The 17,568-nt window shown below is 40.5% G+C and overlaps 1 protein-coding gene across 3 annotated transcripts in view; it reads right to left on the reverse strand.

The window, feature by feature from the left end:
* GRIP1 (glutamate receptor interacting protein 1) overlaps positions 1-17,568 on the reverse strand; it is a 339,761-nt gene that overhangs the window by 1,757 nt on the left and 320,436 nt on the right. For all 3 annotated transcript variants that reach the window (XM_062584272.1, XM_062584255.1, XM_062584265.1), the window contains exons 19-23: positions 14,078-14,234; positions 12,132-12,332; positions 9,437-9,548; positions 6,872-7,105; positions 839-985 (exon numbers count right to left, since the gene is read on the reverse strand). In XM_062584272.1, the coding sequence (XP_062440256.1) occupies positions 839-985; positions 6,872-7,105; positions 9,437-9,548; positions 12,132-12,332; positions 14,078-14,234 (851 nt within the window). The remainder of the gene's footprint in view (positions 1-838; positions 986-6,871; positions 7,106-9,436; positions 9,549-12,131; positions 12,333-14,077; positions 14,235-17,568) is intronic.

Below are 17,568 nucleotides of genomic sequence, written 5' to 3' on the forward strand. Positions count from 1 at the left end.
CCTCCGGAATAGGACAGAAACCTCCCTAAGCTAGACCAGGCAGCGAAGTGTTCAGTGCAGACTGTTTTAAGCGTGGGGTCAGGTCTGAAGCCCATGGTTAGTATTCTGTGGAGCAGCACGTGGGGATGGCTGCTGTCAGCTGCCACAGTGGCTACCACAAATGACTTTTAACGGCACGTAGTTCTTCCTCACTTTCACAATGTTCATTAATCTAAGTACAACAGATCATAGCAAAAACTTCAGCAGATTTTTAGTGGTTTTAATATGTAAAATACTTTATTGGACTAGTTGACAAAAAAAATTTTTTTTTCCCCACCAGTCACTTTGGGGCTCAGTGGTTACTGTGATTAGAAGCAGGGCAATCAACTCAGATTAAAACTGCAAAAACAATGATGTTAAAGTCTCTACCAATCTGGCTGGAAATGCCATGGGAAATCCTAACTTTCCAGTGAGCATCTGTGTGCTTCCTTTGGTGTTCTGAAATATCTAACGTTCTGAAATTTGTTTCTATAAATAAAACTTTATAGAAAAATCTAGCCTAGTACCAGTGCACAAAAACCCCAGATCATCATGAAGTCTTAACTTTTCTTACCAAGGATGTAAGCAAGTGACTTCTTTCTTAGGTGGCCTGTGGTGCAGCGTAATCTTCCCTCTTTCCCTGCCCACCTCCCCATATTTCCTAGCAGAGATACACATACACTCTATGACATCTAAAACATGATCTGCAAGGCAGCTGTAACGGAGCTGTTCCACGGGAGCAGCAGCGCAGCTTCCTGCAGGCGCAGGCGCTCAGGGCCGTGCTGGGCCCGCCAGCCCTGCGTGGCGGCATGACCATTACCTGCAGAAGTCTGTCATACGGTTTTAAACCGCCCAGATCCCCAGGTCCAGCCGGTCGAATATTTTTAACATATACTCCTTTTTCCAATAAACCATCCGAGACACTGAACCCAAAATCCTCTCCATCAGAGTCCTTGTACAAAGTTACCTGTGGAGGCAATTTGACACGATAAGGAAAAAAGAAAAAAAAGTTGTTAGCACTTCTGTATGCACTAGGTTTAACTCACATTAGACCGAGGGGCCCGAGGCCACGTACGGAGGCAAAGCGCCAGCTCCCGCACCAGGCACCAGTGGCCCTTGGGGCTTTTGGCCAAGCGGTGGCCAGGCCCAGGCTCCAAAGTGGGCACACAGCAGCTACTGCATGGTCTTCAAGAAGGCACAAGTGCGAGAAGGAACCGCTGAGGAAAACCAGCTGCGCCACATCGGCGCAGCTATAGCAAGAGCGGGGCATTTGAAAGCACAAAATAGCAATTAATAGAACTACTTTAGGGGAAGGTTTCTGAGGTGGTCAGAGAACAAATCCCTAACGATCCCTTGCCTAAGACAGGATCAGCTGTATCTAACTCATTACCAAGAGACCTTTATGTTTCTTGCTTCTTAAAAGTCTCCAGTAGTGGAGGCTCTACCAAAGCAGAGTCTACCACAGTAATCTCTTCCAGTGCATCAGATGTTTTCCTTTTGTCTAAACTAAATCATCTCCCTTGCTGAGATTTAAGCCCATTGCTATCCACAGTGAACAAGCAGATCCTTTATTCCCTCCTTTTTTGCAGTTACGTGGAACAAAGACTGGTCTTACTGCTTTTCCTCTGGATGCAGTTCAGTTGGTGAACAGCTTGCTTTAATTTTCAGACCTCAAACAGCACACTCTGTAACAGTCAAGACCTTATCAAAGCCAAGCTAAAGCAGAGAATGATTTTGCATGTACCATGTGTATGTTCCAGGACAGTGTTTTTCCCTATTTCTATGAAGTGGTCTATTAGCAAACAAAACACATACAAATTCTGTCCTACAGATCTATAGGAAGCGTCATTCCACATCAGTGCTGGGGCCCATCTTGTCTATTGTAACGGCCGGGGGAAACACAGGTCCAGGTGGGGAGTCAAAAACAGTGTGATAAGGGACACGAAGTGGCACTTGGCTATAGCAGTGAGGAAGGGCATTTGTAGGAGAGTGGCAAGTACTGCAGGATGGGGGCAAGGGAAGCACAACCTGAGAGTGAGCATCCAAAGGCTTTTAGCGCCTTCCCACTCATCCAAATTGGACTTTCTGGACTGATGTGGACTGGGCATTCTGGAAGGGAAGCAGTCACTATCTGGCAATCAGAACTTCTACGTATCATTAAATATATTCTCCTTCTTGTGTCTCTTAAAATCTACAGATTATAAGAGATTTTAAAAAAACTGTTTCCCTTTACGGCTATCATCTCTTGACTTCTAGTTTATTTAAGAAGAGCTCAGAAATTAAAGAAACTGACATTCATTAATTTAAGAAATGATGCTGTAATATTGCTGTATGTTTGACAGCCATCACATTTTTTAGATGTGAGTCATCTGCTGAGAACTTTCTTTTATATAGATCTGGCTATAATTTTGGGGCTATCATTTTTTATGGCAGCATATATTCTTAAAAGGCAATCTCAGATAAAAAGCCTTGCTATCAGAAATACCCTGCTTTTTATTGAATAATGCATATGGGCAAAGCCTGTTCACACAGGTTGCTCGTACTTCCTTGCGGTGGACACAGCCTTTCTGATGGGTATGAGATTGTAGCTAATTCATGTTAACACCTAAATCATACTACGTTTTTTTCTGATCGTAACTGTTTGGATGTTTTGATCTCAATGTTAGATTGTAGAAGATTTGTCAGACTTCCAAATTTGCATCAGGAGACTAAGGCAAAAAAAGCTGCAATGAAAATTTAAATCGTATTTCATAAGCAATTAAATATTCACAAATTTTAAATGGAAGTTTACAAGTTTTGAGCCTATTTCTATGGCTTCTGCCGTCTCAAATTTATGAGAAAATGCTTAATCTAAATTCATACATCTTGCACAAATCAGCTATTCAGGTATTTTAACCACTCGTAATTTTAAGTTAATGACTATATGCAATAAAAATGTTGAAAAATTATCTAATGCCTGGTATTTATTTTTGCTCTCAGAGGAATGCTTATTGTACGAAACTTTTAAAAATGGTCCCCTATGATTTTTAGAAAAATATTAATCCATACGTTTACCTTGGTAGATAAAATCAATTAAAGGCATTAATTAGATTTGGGTACTGATACGGCAATACGCTATCCAGTTAAATTAAATGTTACTTATTAAGCTGCCTAGAAAAAATGTTTTAAAACATTTATATGATCCTGTTAAGATATCAATCCTACCTTCCTCAGGACAAAAGAGGGTTGAAGCAAATATTTGATGAAAGGAATGCAGTAAAATACAAAATAGCAGTGAAGAATACACATTAACTTATGGCAAAGTTTAAGCATTAAGCAAGGTAATGCCCAGGGCTGGGTTACCTTTCTGAGAGGCGCGCATCTGGAAAGGACAGTCTGCTGAGCACGCTGGTCCCTTAGACTTACTCATTTGCAGTTATGCCCTCAGCAGTTTTACCCAATCTCATTCCCTATGTATCTCATTCCTTGTATATTTGCAACAATTATTAATCATTTTTTTTCCAAATGTGTGGCTCTTTCTTCAATAGAATCACAGATCCTTTCTCTCTTATGAACAGGTCATGAAACATCTGTGGAACATCTCCGCCTGTTGGCACATCTTAGAATCACAGAATCAGTAAGGTTGGAAGGGACCTCTGGAGATCATCTAGTCCAAACTCCCTGCTCAGCAGGGTCACCTACAGCATGGTAGACAGGGCTGCATCCAGGCAGGCCTTGAATATCTCCAGAGAAGGAGACTCCACAATCTCTCTGGGCAACCTGTGTCAGTGCTCCATCACTCTCACAGGGAAGAGATTCCCCCTCATGGTCAGGCGGAACTTCTGTGCTTCAATTTCTGCCCATTGCCTCTTGACCTGTCACATGGGACAACTGTAGAGAGTCTGTCCCCGTCCCCTTGACACCCTCCCTTCGGGAACTTATACACATTAATAAGATCCCCCCTCAGGCTTCTCTTCCCCAGGCTGAAGAGGCCCAGCTCTCGCAGCCGTTCCTCTTAGGGCAGATGCTCCAGTCCTCTGATCATCTTCGTAGGCCTATGCTGGACTCTCTCCAGTAGCTCCAGGTCTCTCTTGTACTGCGGAGCCCAGAACTGGACACAGTACTAGAGATGAGGCCTCACGAGGGCTGAGTAGAGGGGCAGGATCACCTCCCTTGAGCTGCTGGCAACACTCTTCCTAAGGCACCCCAGCAGACCATTGGCTTTCTTGGCCACAAGGGCACATTGCTGGCTCATGGTCAACTTGTCATCCACCAGCACTCCCAGGTCCTTCTCTGCAGAGCTGCTCTCCACAAGGTCAGCCCCCAGCTTGTACTGGTGCAAGGAGTTATTTCTCCCTAGGTGCAGGACTCGGCACTTGCCCTTGTTGAACCTCAGAAGGTTCCTCTCTGCCCAACTCTGTTCAGCCTGTCCAGGTCTCTCTGAATGGCAGCACAGCCCTCAGGTGTGTCAGCCACTCCTCCCAGCTTGGGATCATCAGCAAACTTGCAGAGTAGGCACTCTGTCCCCTCATCCAGGTCATTGATGAAGAAGTTGAACAGGATGGGACCCAGTACTGTGCCCTGGGGGATGCCACTAGCCACAGGCCTCCAACTAGACTCCATGCCACTGATGAAATCTTGCTGTAATTCAACTCATGTTCAACCTGAGATCCGGAGGGTGCAGAGGCCCTGACTGACCAAGCATTCACACTCATCCCACCGACCATGTAAATACTCCCATGCACAGTCCTACTTGAGAAACCGGGAATGCTCAGCAGTTTAAAGTTAAGTACATGCTTAAATGCCTTGCTAAAATAAATCACAAGCAAGCTGTGTGTTAGTTTGCATTTCAAGAAGTGCTTATACTACCATAGTTTTCCAAAGCAGTTATTATTTAATCAGATGTCCTGATGTTGGTGGTCCAACTGATTAAGGCATCTGCCTGCCGGGGGCAGAGCCCATTTGCCAGAAAGATCTGTTATGAAAAACACTTAAATCCAGGCTTTTCTGTGACGGTGAAGTGAAGTCCTACCTGTGGAACTGCAGCTCTTTTGGAAAACTGTGACTGGATAAATTGTTCATGAAAAATAGTCTAACAGCAAAAATTAAGGGATGGTGGGAGAAAGTAACAGATACGTTGCTACACAAGAACCGATAAGAAAACCAAGATAAATAAGAATTTACCAACATGGACAGGAATAAAAAACTAGCACAAGCTGTTTGTGTTAAGGCCTTCATCCTGCATATGTCATTAGAGAGATATAAGCATACTGTGCTGGATCAGAGCGTGAGATCCAGTCACTCGTCTTCCATTTGTCTTTAAAGACTATAAGAATTGGAAAATATGGTGCAAGTTCAGCTTTTAGATTTTTAGAGAAGAAAATGACTCTTGATGAGAAAACAGACAGTATAAGGAAACAGCATCAGTTCAGTGGACAGCAGGAATGTGGATACGTTGTCTGAACAAACAGTGAAAAATTCTAAAACAGGAGGTCATAGCACTCATAAAATGGCAATCAAAGAGAGAGAGAGTTCAAGGACAGGGTGTTTTTTTACTATTCAGGACTCTTAAGAACTAGCAACTAGGATAGTATAATAGAATAGATAGGATAAGGTAGATTAATAAAAATCATACTCTTCCTTTCCAGCAAAGAATTTGTTTTAACAACCATTCTGAAAGACAGATTTTATATTCCACAGGAGAAAACAGTGCCATTGCTGACTGTGAGCATACCCTGAAATGCCTACCAGCAGAGTTTCATTGTATATCTCACATTTACTCACTCGGGAAAACACCACGGTAACCAATTCCATTAGTCACTTCACATAAAGCTGGAAATACAAATAGCTTAAAACAGGATCATGACATATCCTCTTGATAGTTTAACTGGCAATTAATTCATCTTCCATATGGAAAATCCACTCTTAGCTCATACTCAATAAGGCCTTAAGTTTCAAGGCACGAACTAAACTGAATCAAACCTACAGAGATGAAAAAGCAAAGCAACTCCCTTGAGAGTGGTGACATTTGACCTCTTAAAGGAATTTTCTCCATGCTTCTGGCTCCTCTTTTTATCTTAGCTGTATCTCAATGGAAGGGAAGATCTCAAGCCTTTAGGAGGAAAGGTGGGTGCAGGAAATGGAACGTTCATTCCCATCAAGGAGAACAGCATTATCATGTTCCTCAAAGTTTTGGAAACTAGTTGCCATTACGGCCTCACTGGAGTTATCTATAACTTGTACATATGTAGAAATGTAGATTGGTACATGCTGTACATATCTAGAAATACTCATTCAGTAACTTCCTTTTGGTGAACAGCCTCCTTAATATCACCAGGTTACTCCAACAGAGTCTTAAACAATAAAACGTGTAGACTGAGAATTATTTATCCTATTTAGAGCAAAGGAATTAGAAGAGAAGAAATAGCTAATTTGAAATAACATGTACATACACGTATCATGTTTTTGATTCAAAATGAGTGTTAATTTGAAAAAGGACCAAAGGGAGTTACAAACTCTCCCGAGCAATTTTCTAAAGAAATGTATTTTCTACAAATTATACTTTGCTTTCTTAATGAACACATTTGGCAGAGATAAGTTATTGCTATTGTCAATTCAAATTACCAGTGGATCCTCCTTGTAAAAGAGCAGTCCCTTTTGAGGTTTTCTTGTAAAAGCAAACAGTAGACGAGGATATATCTTATTCAGTTTGTTTCCCCCTTAAGACTATATCATTAATGTGTTTGTAAGAACTAATACACACGGCCCCAGAATTACATCTGTGGAATCATTATAAAAAGTACTTACTGTACTGCCATATAATTAGATTCCCCATGCTGCATATTTCAAACTTGGCAGAAGAAAAACTACAGACCTTGTGTAACTCCACAGGAGTTGGTGACATGATTTCTTTCATTTCTTGCTTAATTTTTTTCAGAACCACGGACTTTCTCCCCACATCTGATGGCAATGTGTTGCTACGGGTAGCTTGACTGTAATGTGGCCTTACAGTACTTCTTTCCTGGAAGCTGGCTTGTCTTCCCAGCTGGTTACGAGGTTGTGGGTTCTCCTGATTCAAACTCATTGTACTTCCTGACATAATTGTTGCCTAGAACATTAATGAATAGGTTAATCTTTTAACACAGAACATAGGTTAAGTAAATGGCTAATGTATAACAGTAGGAAAAACTTCTCTATTCTCTATTAAAACAGTCACTCAGGGCACAGCAAAAGGCAAGAGGATAGATGTTCACTCTGCTTGCAAATCACTATAAAATAAAGAACCACAACAACAAAACCCCATGGGCAAAAGTTTCCAAATGGCACTTTCAGCTAAAATGCTGATCACTGAAGCAGCTATGCTCGGTAAGCTAGTCCCCTGGCAGGCTGAAGACTGTATTTTTAGAATATTTTGCATGTAAATATAGTGACATCTAAGTTGTGGCATATTTGCATTCGTTGGAATTGGATCTATATGAAGGCATTTACAACACAGAGTAAGTGTTCAAGGTAAAAAAATGTGAGTTAGCAGGATACGAAGGCAACTCTAGAGTCAGCAATAGCAGAGACAGTGGCTGGATACCTTCCCAGGTCAGGAGAAAACTCAGTGCAGATAATCACACTGCCGGAAAAGAAACTGCATAACACTCCTGTTGCAAGAACACTTGCCTCAGCTAGTCCTGACAATACTTCAGAGACATAAACCTTGCCTCACCACCAGTTTTAGACTCAGTAAGAACAAACCTTTTTAGTTATAGAAGAGAAGTCATGGAGGGTAAAATCTTGACAAAAAGTCAAGTCATTTCATCCACTGGGTGGAATGGACTGACACAAAAAGTACCAGTACACAGGACAGAGACACCTGCACTGCCAAGAATTTTGGTCCTGGGGAATGTGAGTAAATGGGCTTCCGTACAGACACTGTGCAGTGGTACAGACTGCTGCCACTGGGGGACACTGAGGAAAGGAATTTCCTATTTATTTTCCCTGGTATCAATGAACAAATCAACAGGAGCAGCAGGAGGACTTGCCAAACAGTCGTTTCTTCGCTGTTTGGCTGAAAACTTCGAAATGAAAAATGAGAAACAGACCTCAACCATGCGATGGTACTTCACAAAATAGAGGCACTGCCACACTGAATGAGAGTCCTGCTTTCTTCTCGGTGTTGTGGTTCAGGCTACAAGGTGATGCTATAAATGACATAGCATCTACAGTTCTGCATTTCATTTCTACAAAAAGCCGAGGAAATTTCAACATGTTGAAATGATTGAATTCTGGTCACCCTAAATTATCTGTTTCCATATCCTTTTATTGTGCTCTGAATAATGAAAAGTGCAAGAAAAGCCTGTGGTACTTTGCCATATCTAACTATGGAATAAAGCCAGCAAAACATCAATTTCTTCTCCTACATTTCTCTGTTTTGCAACAACAAATACACGTGAATCACAGTTTGCTACCCATACATGCAATACAGAAGCCATAAATCTGAGGATGTACAATTAATTTGAACTGAAAAAGTTTCACCGAGTTAGGCCATTCACATTCCTCCTGGCTGCTAAAGGACTTTATATAACATAAAAATGAAAATGAGATTCTGCCAGTTTTGCAGCTCTAAGTATTTAAAAGAACATAAAAGAAAATATTTTTAGGACCTTCCATTTCACAGCTTTAAGTGTCAGCATAGTCTTAATTGTTATGATTAAAGAACTTAGAGAAAACATGATCAGAGAAAAATAAAGACTTGCAGACTCTCTGTCTCTGTTCCCTTCTTCCCACCGTGATCTAATGTTGAGTGTGGTTAATCTGCAATTAACTTCAGGATGAAATGTGAAAATTTGTTGCATAGTGAAGAAATTGCTATACAATGAACATCTTTCACATTGGCATCTTTTTTGCCGAGCGGTAAAATTATGGTTGAACATTTTGAAAAGAGGATTTTCTTTTATGTTCATCTTAATTAAATTAAGTTTCTATTTAAGAGACAACCTCTAACATGCTAAGAAAAGCTGCGTAAAGCGGCTGTAAGACAATGAAACGCATTGCTGCAGGAAAATTACGCCCGCTTAGGAAGTTCTGCGCCATTTGCTGCCTGTGCAGAGAGCATCAACGCACAGCAGAAGCTGCCAGTCAGAAGCTCTGGGGTGAACAAGTTTACATAATTTCAGCTACACTGTACAAAAGAAAATAGCTCTGGTTAGGGGCAAGGGAGGCAGCTGCACAAGCGAAAATATAAACGTAAAGGGTAGGTACCAAGAGAGTCATGTTTCTCAAACACAGACGCCTGTCAGCCTTGTCCTGTGGAGAGGGGTTAAAGCTTTTAAATGAATTGGTGTGATTAGTGCAAATTAAAAGAAAAAAAGGAGAAAATAAAATGAATGTAAAAGAAACCAAAACCATTGTATTTCTCTATAATTGGAAAGAAAGGTTAAGATTGTTCTACCTCTAGTTCCCTCAGAATTCCTGACTGGCCACAGGTCTCTAAATCCTCCAGAGCCTGAGACCAGAAATTTTCCTCCTGGTCAGCCTCGGTGTTATCATGGGTACCTGCAAAGCTAGATTTACAATGAGAGGTTAAAAGAGATGGATATTTTTTTGCCGTGAAAGATAAAACGTACACACGTGCCTGGCCAGAGATTGCAACTTGAACGACAGCACATTACGGTAGGTTGGCAGGAGAGTCGCTGGCCGGGGAGACTGGATGGACATGCAGAGCGCGGGGCAGAAAGGACTGCTCAGAAACCGGCCGTCGCTAGCAGCTGGCAGGATTTTGAGCCGTGTCTTATTCCGTGCAGAGATAAATGGATTCCAAGAACAATTTAATATACATTTCTTACTGGATTAAAACTGGGACATCTCTATGAAAATTAATGAATCAATGAGTAGCAGTGTGCAGAGCTGCTCCGTGTGATGAAATATTTGTAATTACACCTTTCAACCTCACGGATTTCTCCCAGGGAACATGAAAAGAGCCCTCATTTTCACAAACAGCATCTTGCAAATTTGTCTACTCTAAAGAGATCTTTTAGCTCATTCCCTCAGTCTAAGCTGCATTTATCATTATCAATTTAACTACATCTGACTGCCATCATATAGACTGTTTCTGTCACTTTATACACAAATACAGAGAAATTTTCAGGGATGTAACTCTCTTGTGTGTAGACTTAAGTCCCTGATATTTCATAAAATTATTAGCACTTTGGACAAATGTTAGTGACGTGAGTCTTAGGAAAGATGCCCAGCAAGAGAGGTGTGATAAAAAATGCCAATTATGGGCTGCAGAAACACAACCCAAAACGACACCATCACAGTGCATGTGTGGGGAAGAGCAGGAATTTTTTGCTGTCTTAGCGAGGGGAATTAGCTCAATGAAGGTTCACGTAAGCATCAGAGCTGCTGCAAGGGAGGGGGCCGATCATGTGGAAAGCAAAGGGGAAGGACAAGACAAGGAAAGAATGAGAATTCACCCTTTTGGGTGGCAGCAAGCTGTTACTTTGGAGCAGCTGCCCATAGACTGCAGCTAGATATGCTTAACAACATATAAATAGAGCAAACACCACTATGAGGCCTTGCTTGACAAACGATGTATTACTGAGAACAGCATGAATGTAACACTGTTAACATAAAAGCTTTTAAATAGGGGAATTGCCCAGCACAACAAAAGACAGCTTGGATGTTTCACGCATGATATGCTGCCTCAGAGATGCTTTCTTACAGTTACAGTCAGCCAAGCAGACAATGCTCAGCCATTTCAATCTTTTTTTGCAATGATTCTCCATCTAGTGTCAGTGTCTCCTTTCAGATATTGCAATAGATACAGCAATGGTGAAAATACCTACTCAGATCACAGATGCAATTCCTCCCAGGCAAGATAAGAAAGTATGTAAAACAGGATTTTAGAAAGATCCTTGACTTCTGAAATTAGCTCTTTCAGTAAACCGAGGTAGTTATTTTAATAGCCAATATTGAACAGAGACAAATTTATCTAATTCAATACCTCTCTATCTACTATATGCTAATATTAAAAAATAATATAAAATGGAGCTTGAGTTAATGAACAGGATTATTTGAGGCAACTGTCTGTGACAGCAAGGAATCAATTTCGTAGGATAAGAGGTCCATTCCTTCTCTGATTCCTATGAAAACTGAAATCATGATGCCTGCAAGTCTCAATCTCTTTATAGCTGGAACAATTCCTCTTACTGACTTCACCTCTTCTTTCCCTGTTTCTTCAAATTGTGTCTGTTGGTCTGTAAAATGCTCAACTTTTGCATCTCCACTACAGCCACATTAATAAAACAATTTGTAGTTGAGCTACTGTATCAAAGGAAAAAGAAGTTCCAAAATGTTGTGTCATGTGAAATATTCTGTTTGACCTGTAGTGAATATATTCGGCTTTCTGATGCTTATTGAAAAAGCCATCAGAAATTTAGGTTCACAAAACTGTAAAGGAGAGCTAGTGGGGCAGATCTGGAGATATATGGGCCTATGATTTCATTCTTACTGCTGTATGAGAGACTCTGAATCCATTTTTTTCACCAGGAGGCTATAGTATGCTCTAGGATCTGGCAGATTCATTCTTTCCTGTTGGCAATGTTTTAACATGCACAGATTTTCCCTGGAGCAGGAACTAGAAGCCACCTGTCCTACCTGCCAAGGGCAGGTAAACACCAGGCTACAGAGTGGTTTATGCTCTCTGGTTTCACTCATACACAGCAGGAAGGTTTGGGGTTTGCAGCTGTGCAGTCTTTCAGCTAGGGTGTACCTCTGGCAAGTAGAAAGGATGGCTAAGATCCCCTTAGCCGGATGACAGTTGCCAGCCTTTGGCTATAAAATGAGACCTTACACTATCATCTTAGGCTACCATGAGAATGTGGCCCTGAAAAAAAATAGCTTCTAGCTCCTTTTGAAATTACTGGGCAAATCTCACTCAAATTCTTGAAGGAACAAAATACTTGACCTGGCAGCTGAAAATTCATTGTCACTCACTGGCATGCTAGTGAGGTATTTTCTGTACCCTGTTTTTCTCCTTTTTCTCATCTCAACTGCTTTTTCCTTTCTCTCCTTCCCTTCTCTCCTCCCTGCTCCCGAGCCCATCCCAGTTGGGTGTTGCTCCCGTGCGTTCTTGACCGGCTTACCTGGAAGTATTCCACTCTTCCAGCTGTCCCCCACCTTTCCTTTGCCCGCCAGAGGCACTTTTCCACTGCTTGCTCTCTTTCTTCACGCTCCTTATGCTTTCTCCCCCTGATCTTTCTACAGAAGTCTGCTTTAAATGGTTTTCTTGATTCTCTGCCAATGTTTCAGTCTCTTTCTGTTGCCACATATTCTTGGAAGCTGTGCTACACAAAATAAAGGTAAGAAAATTACTTTTTAGTGCTGGAGAAGAAGACAGGATGCTTAGCTGGAGGCAGAGAAGAGACAGTTCTCAGGAGATCTCTCTGACAGCCTGCAAGAATAGGCATGCCCTTCTCAGATACTCCAACACTTAGTGTAGCAACACCATCAGTTGTGTTTCGCATAATCCATTTTAGAGATACTGTGTTCAAATAGACATCATTTTCATATATGCTGTGCACCTCGTGTAATCACACTGGGAAGTAGAACAAAACTCTTTAATGAGTATACTTTCTACTGAATTCTGCTTTGAAAGGGTAGCAGAATACATGATTTTATTTTCAGAAAATTCTGTATTTTATTATTTAGCTCCTTGGTTCATTGCTAATCAACTTTTTCAGCCTACAGCTTATGTAGCTGCAAAACAGTTGGTGTTTTGGAATCTATGGCTGCATCTTGTTTGAGAAGCTAAAAATGGACTTGAACTGTGGATAAAAATACCGCTGTTAAATTAAAGATATTAACTTATTAAGAATAGGAAGTATGAGGAAAACTATGATAATTTCCTTTATTAACAACTGTCCACCTTAGCTTGTGAAATTTTTACTGTGCTTCTGATCACTACGGACCAAAGGAGCTGGATAAGGACTCAGCCCAGACGCTTGCCCACATTTCAGCTAACACCTTGCCAGACTTTGCTGAAAAAATATCACTGGGCAGTCTGGTGGATCAGAGGATTTGTCATTCAGCTTCCGAAGAGCAGCATTGTCATCTAAACCCTTCCCCGATTTGCATTTCCAACCCAACAGACCAGACTTTATGGATATACTTATCCAATACATTTTTACAGGAATCAGAAAGATTTTGTTCAGTATTAAACTTAAATTTGTCACAGACTGGGAATTCAGGCTCATTGGGTCATTACTCCAATAAAATGTGGTGCTAATGAAGCAGACACATGCCTGCAAGGTCTGAGGACAGGTACAGAAAGTACTGAAATCTTTCAAAATGCAATGTCTATCTCCACTTGTCTGAGGAAGAACTGTTCTTTGGCAGCAATACCCAGGTCTCCACAGGTGTTCCACTGTTGGATAATCTTTAGGACAAGGATTTGGGTCTTTTTGTTTCTTTCATTATCTCCAAGCATTTTCCTCTCAGGAAGTTCCTATTTTTGCCTGCACACAGATTCATTGAAGAGCAGATTTACATCTCAGAAGAGGAGAAGCATATGGAAAACTATTACAGCATTGGACAAGACCCTTTTACCTGGCTTGCTCTGCTTTTCAACTGCATCGCTGCAGAGGTTTCAAACATAAATGGAAGAAGACTAGAATTTCTGCTTCTTTGTCCAGACTAAAATGAAGATGAGAGATGAATATGCCAGCTATCTTTGACCTCTGTACGGTTATCTTTTGGGGGTGGAAAATAGAGCAAAAATATTTTTGAAGCTTATCCACAGGAAAGTTCCTTTTTTTTTGATTTATTCTGAAGAAATTAATGCTGTATTTTTTTATCTGCAGTAACTCAAATAAATAAACTTCTTGCTTTTGGCATTATAATCTTACATAAATGTCACCTCTCTACCCTAATAAGTTTTATGAACTATAAAGGCTATATATCTCATACTTAAAGGAAGAACTGTTATAGCTGGCTTGGAAAACAATAAATTCATTCCAGAGAGCAAATGTTCACTTCTGAAGCAAAGCTGCAGCTGCAAATCAGAAAATGGAAACATTATATATAAACTTACCCACTTGCCGTAGATCGATCCCATTCATCATCACTCAAACCCGTGTCATGAAATGGGTGGTTTCGTGGTCTATTTGGAGGGGACAAACTGCCCCTCTGTTTAGGACTCCTCCATTCATAGGCATTGAAGTTGTATCCCGAAGCCTGATAGCTGGTTCCTAAAAAGATGAATTATATATTTATGACACTGTATGTGCTGTAATGACAGAAAGTCACATCTTCAGAACTAGATTCTCTAGAACTTGTGTTTCAACTCATAAATGTTACTTTTTTTTTTCAGAAGCAGTCAGATATTTAGAAGAATAAATGACCTAAATCATGCCCTAAATTAGCTGTGCTCTGAGAGCTTCTCCTGTGAAAGCCACTTAAAAACCAAATCTTGAGTAACTCCAACAGTTTTCCCTACTCTTTGTATCTCAGCTGCTCCTGTTTTGTTTTGTGCTGCACATTTTCAGAATTTTCTTTTTCCAATTTGACATCATACACTGAATATTAGTGAAAAAAACATGTAAGCTGAAATTAAGCAGTCCAAAATTAAACATAATCTATTGAGGAAAATGTGTTTCAGACCTATTAAAAGAGAGTTTTCAAGGATGTACTAAAAAACAAAATTTTGACTTTCTAGGTTACTAACAACAGTTTTTTCTGCCTCTTGGTGACTTATGCAAATTTGGAAGCAGTGCAGCTAAAAAGTAGTGTCATCTAACAGCTAAATAAAAACAACTTTGCTATGATACAGTCATCTTCAATCTAGGTCAGGAGCAAGAATATCAGAATAGTTGGCCTCAATCATGCAAAAGCTTAATGCAGAGATTATGCAAAGGGCATCTGCAGGGAGCTCAGCGCTGCTGAGGCTAGGACTCACCTGTACAGGTGAGGACTGTACAGTCACAGCCCTGCACTGCTCTGCGTGGCTGCTCTGCCCTGCAAAAGGCCAACACGGGAATTCCCAGGCCCCTCTGTGCAAGGGGGACTTGCTCTTTGCAGGGCTACTGCAAACCCCAGGCTTTTCCCTCAGGATCTAAGAGATGAGGAAAGGCCTGGCTCACGATAAAGCGCACACGCTTGGGACCAATGTACACCCGTGGAAAGTTCACCTTGTGGAAAGCAATTTCACTGTCAGTCATTTCCAAATGTTTCAAGGCTGTGTAAGCACCATCAGGCAGCCCTGCACCATCAGGCAGCCTTGAGAGCTGAAGGGTTTAGTACTGGGTGGTGTTATCATACAAGTGACTTTGATATTAGTTCAATAGTACATTTAAACTTAATTAAGTGCATTTTGGACTCCAGCTAAGAGCCTGACACAGTCTAGTTTCTAAGTGATATACCAAGAAGAATATATGGATTGACTTGTTACATGGCTTGATACTGGGGAATTCTGCTAAGCAAAACCAAGTGCCTTGGAGCTGCTGTACATTTGTTTGATCTTGATGTATTCCTTTTCTAGTCTCTGTAGGAGGAGTTCTCTGATGTGCATGTTGGATTACGAAGCTCTATTTTGCTGATGACTAACAAATATCACTACCATCACCTCTCTAAGGAGGGCAATTCACTTCCATAAATCAGTTGAAACCTATCTATCTCCCTCAAATCCCATGTAACTACAGAGTTATATGCTTTTCCCCAGTTAATCGGCAGATCCTAACTCACAAGTTCTAGGAAGGGTTTTGGTTGTGAAAATGTGAATGCTGTGTGGAGAGGGCTCCCAATTGGTAAGGCAGCCATAGGTGCAAAACATGGTGTTAATTCAAATGGGAGAGAAAAGATTGCTCACCAGCATTAAATTAGTATCTATAAAATAATGTAAAGCATTATCTGTGCTCCAGAAACATCCCCCACACTCTTCAATTTGCTTAGGCTGTGCTTATGCTAAGAAAGGTTTGGAGAGGAGCAAAACTTGACTTGACAGGTCAAAACAGAATGAACTTTAACAGAAATGTGAGTCACATTAGTACTATGGCAAGGGCTAAGGCACAAATTTGATTACCCTCAGGCTGTTTTACAGAAGTGACATGTACTCAGCCAAGTCTGGGCTGATATTTTTTAACGTAGTTAGAAAAGACCTGTTTTGAGATAGATACTGGTTTATTTTTGGTAGTTTGCTCATAGAGTCTGAATGATCAGGACTTAGGGAAGTTCTCTGGGCCTCAACCATTTCCAGAGCTGAGCAGATTTGCTGCAAGTATCATTGATTCACACAGGAAACAGACATATCATTCTGGCACCTTCTCCGCAATACTTCTCCTTAGAGCTTTTAAAAATCAGAAGAAAATCTAACTTGATTTATTTTGACAAGCAGACTAAAATGGGTAAAAACAGAAAAGGCAGCAAATTCATCACAACTGTAAGCCCACTGAAACACAAATTATACAGGCAGGGAATTTAACTCAACACATTTAGTGTAAAAGAAAATGTAACAGTAAGGTAGAGGTAAAATGTAGAAGAAGGGAGTTATAATTAAATGTATTGAGATTGTCTTGTTTAAAGGAAAGCTGGTGACAAAATATAAGCAATAAGGGTAAGAAATCTTTAAAAATTAAACAACTGAAAAAAAAAAGCTGGTCATTAGCAATGGTTTTCTGACTTCATGTAGCTCAGCAGGCTTCAGAGGATATCCATAAGTGCCAGTGTTACACTGAGCAGACACGTCAAAGAACAGAATGAACATAATCAGCACAGAACTTCAGTCTATATGGGCATCTGCTGGGCAGAGCTTCAGTTCTGTGTGAGGGTTCAACCCAGCCCACCACGAGCCCATGCTCCTGCAAGGCAATGGACAGAAATGGAAAGATAAAGATAGAGCTGAAAGAATACATGGAGCCAGAGTGAGCGAGAAAAAATTATCTAAGGGAAGGATCTATCTGTCAAATGTCTACGAGGTATGGGACACATCTGTATTACTATGGAAAAAATCATTTTAAAAAGAGCTAAATAACACTTAAGCTGTTTGGAAGCTACTTTTCTTGTTATCTAGAATATTACAAGACGTCTGTATTCCCCACTGTCTAAATAAATCTGTCTTATCCTCTATGAACTAAAATGAAATTATTTTAAAATCCCATTAAACAAGAGTCAAACAGAAGCGTAAAAGTTAATGTTAATTAAAATCATGTCTTTAAACAGAAGGACAGCTTTTGAGGGCTGGGAGTTATACATTAATGTTGCAGGAATGAGGAAGAAGCAAAAGATTAACAAATCCTAAGTAATGTACGATGTTCCCCCTTCAGCAATTTAAAATAAATCTTTTCTGTTGTCAGTTAAAAATTACTGCAAATGGTCATCAAATGCTCAATTCATGAAAATCTTCAGTATGTTCTCTGCCTTGCATTAATCTACATTTGAAGGATAAACTCATTTAGCTGGGGATGAGCTAGGGACTGGGCTATTTGGATGTCAGTAAAGCTAACGTCTGTAATGTATTAATAAATGCTTCAAAACACATCACATTGTCATGAAAGAATGAATCTGAGATCAGCCAAGTGTAAGAAATTA

The sequence above is a fragment of the Rhea pennata genome, chromosome 1 (genome assembly GCF_028389875.1).
Source record: "Rhea pennata isolate bPtePen1 chromosome 1, bPtePen1.pri, whole genome shotgun sequence".
NCBI classification, from domain to species: Eukaryota; Metazoa; Chordata; class Aves; order Rheiformes; family Rheidae; genus Rhea; species Rhea pennata.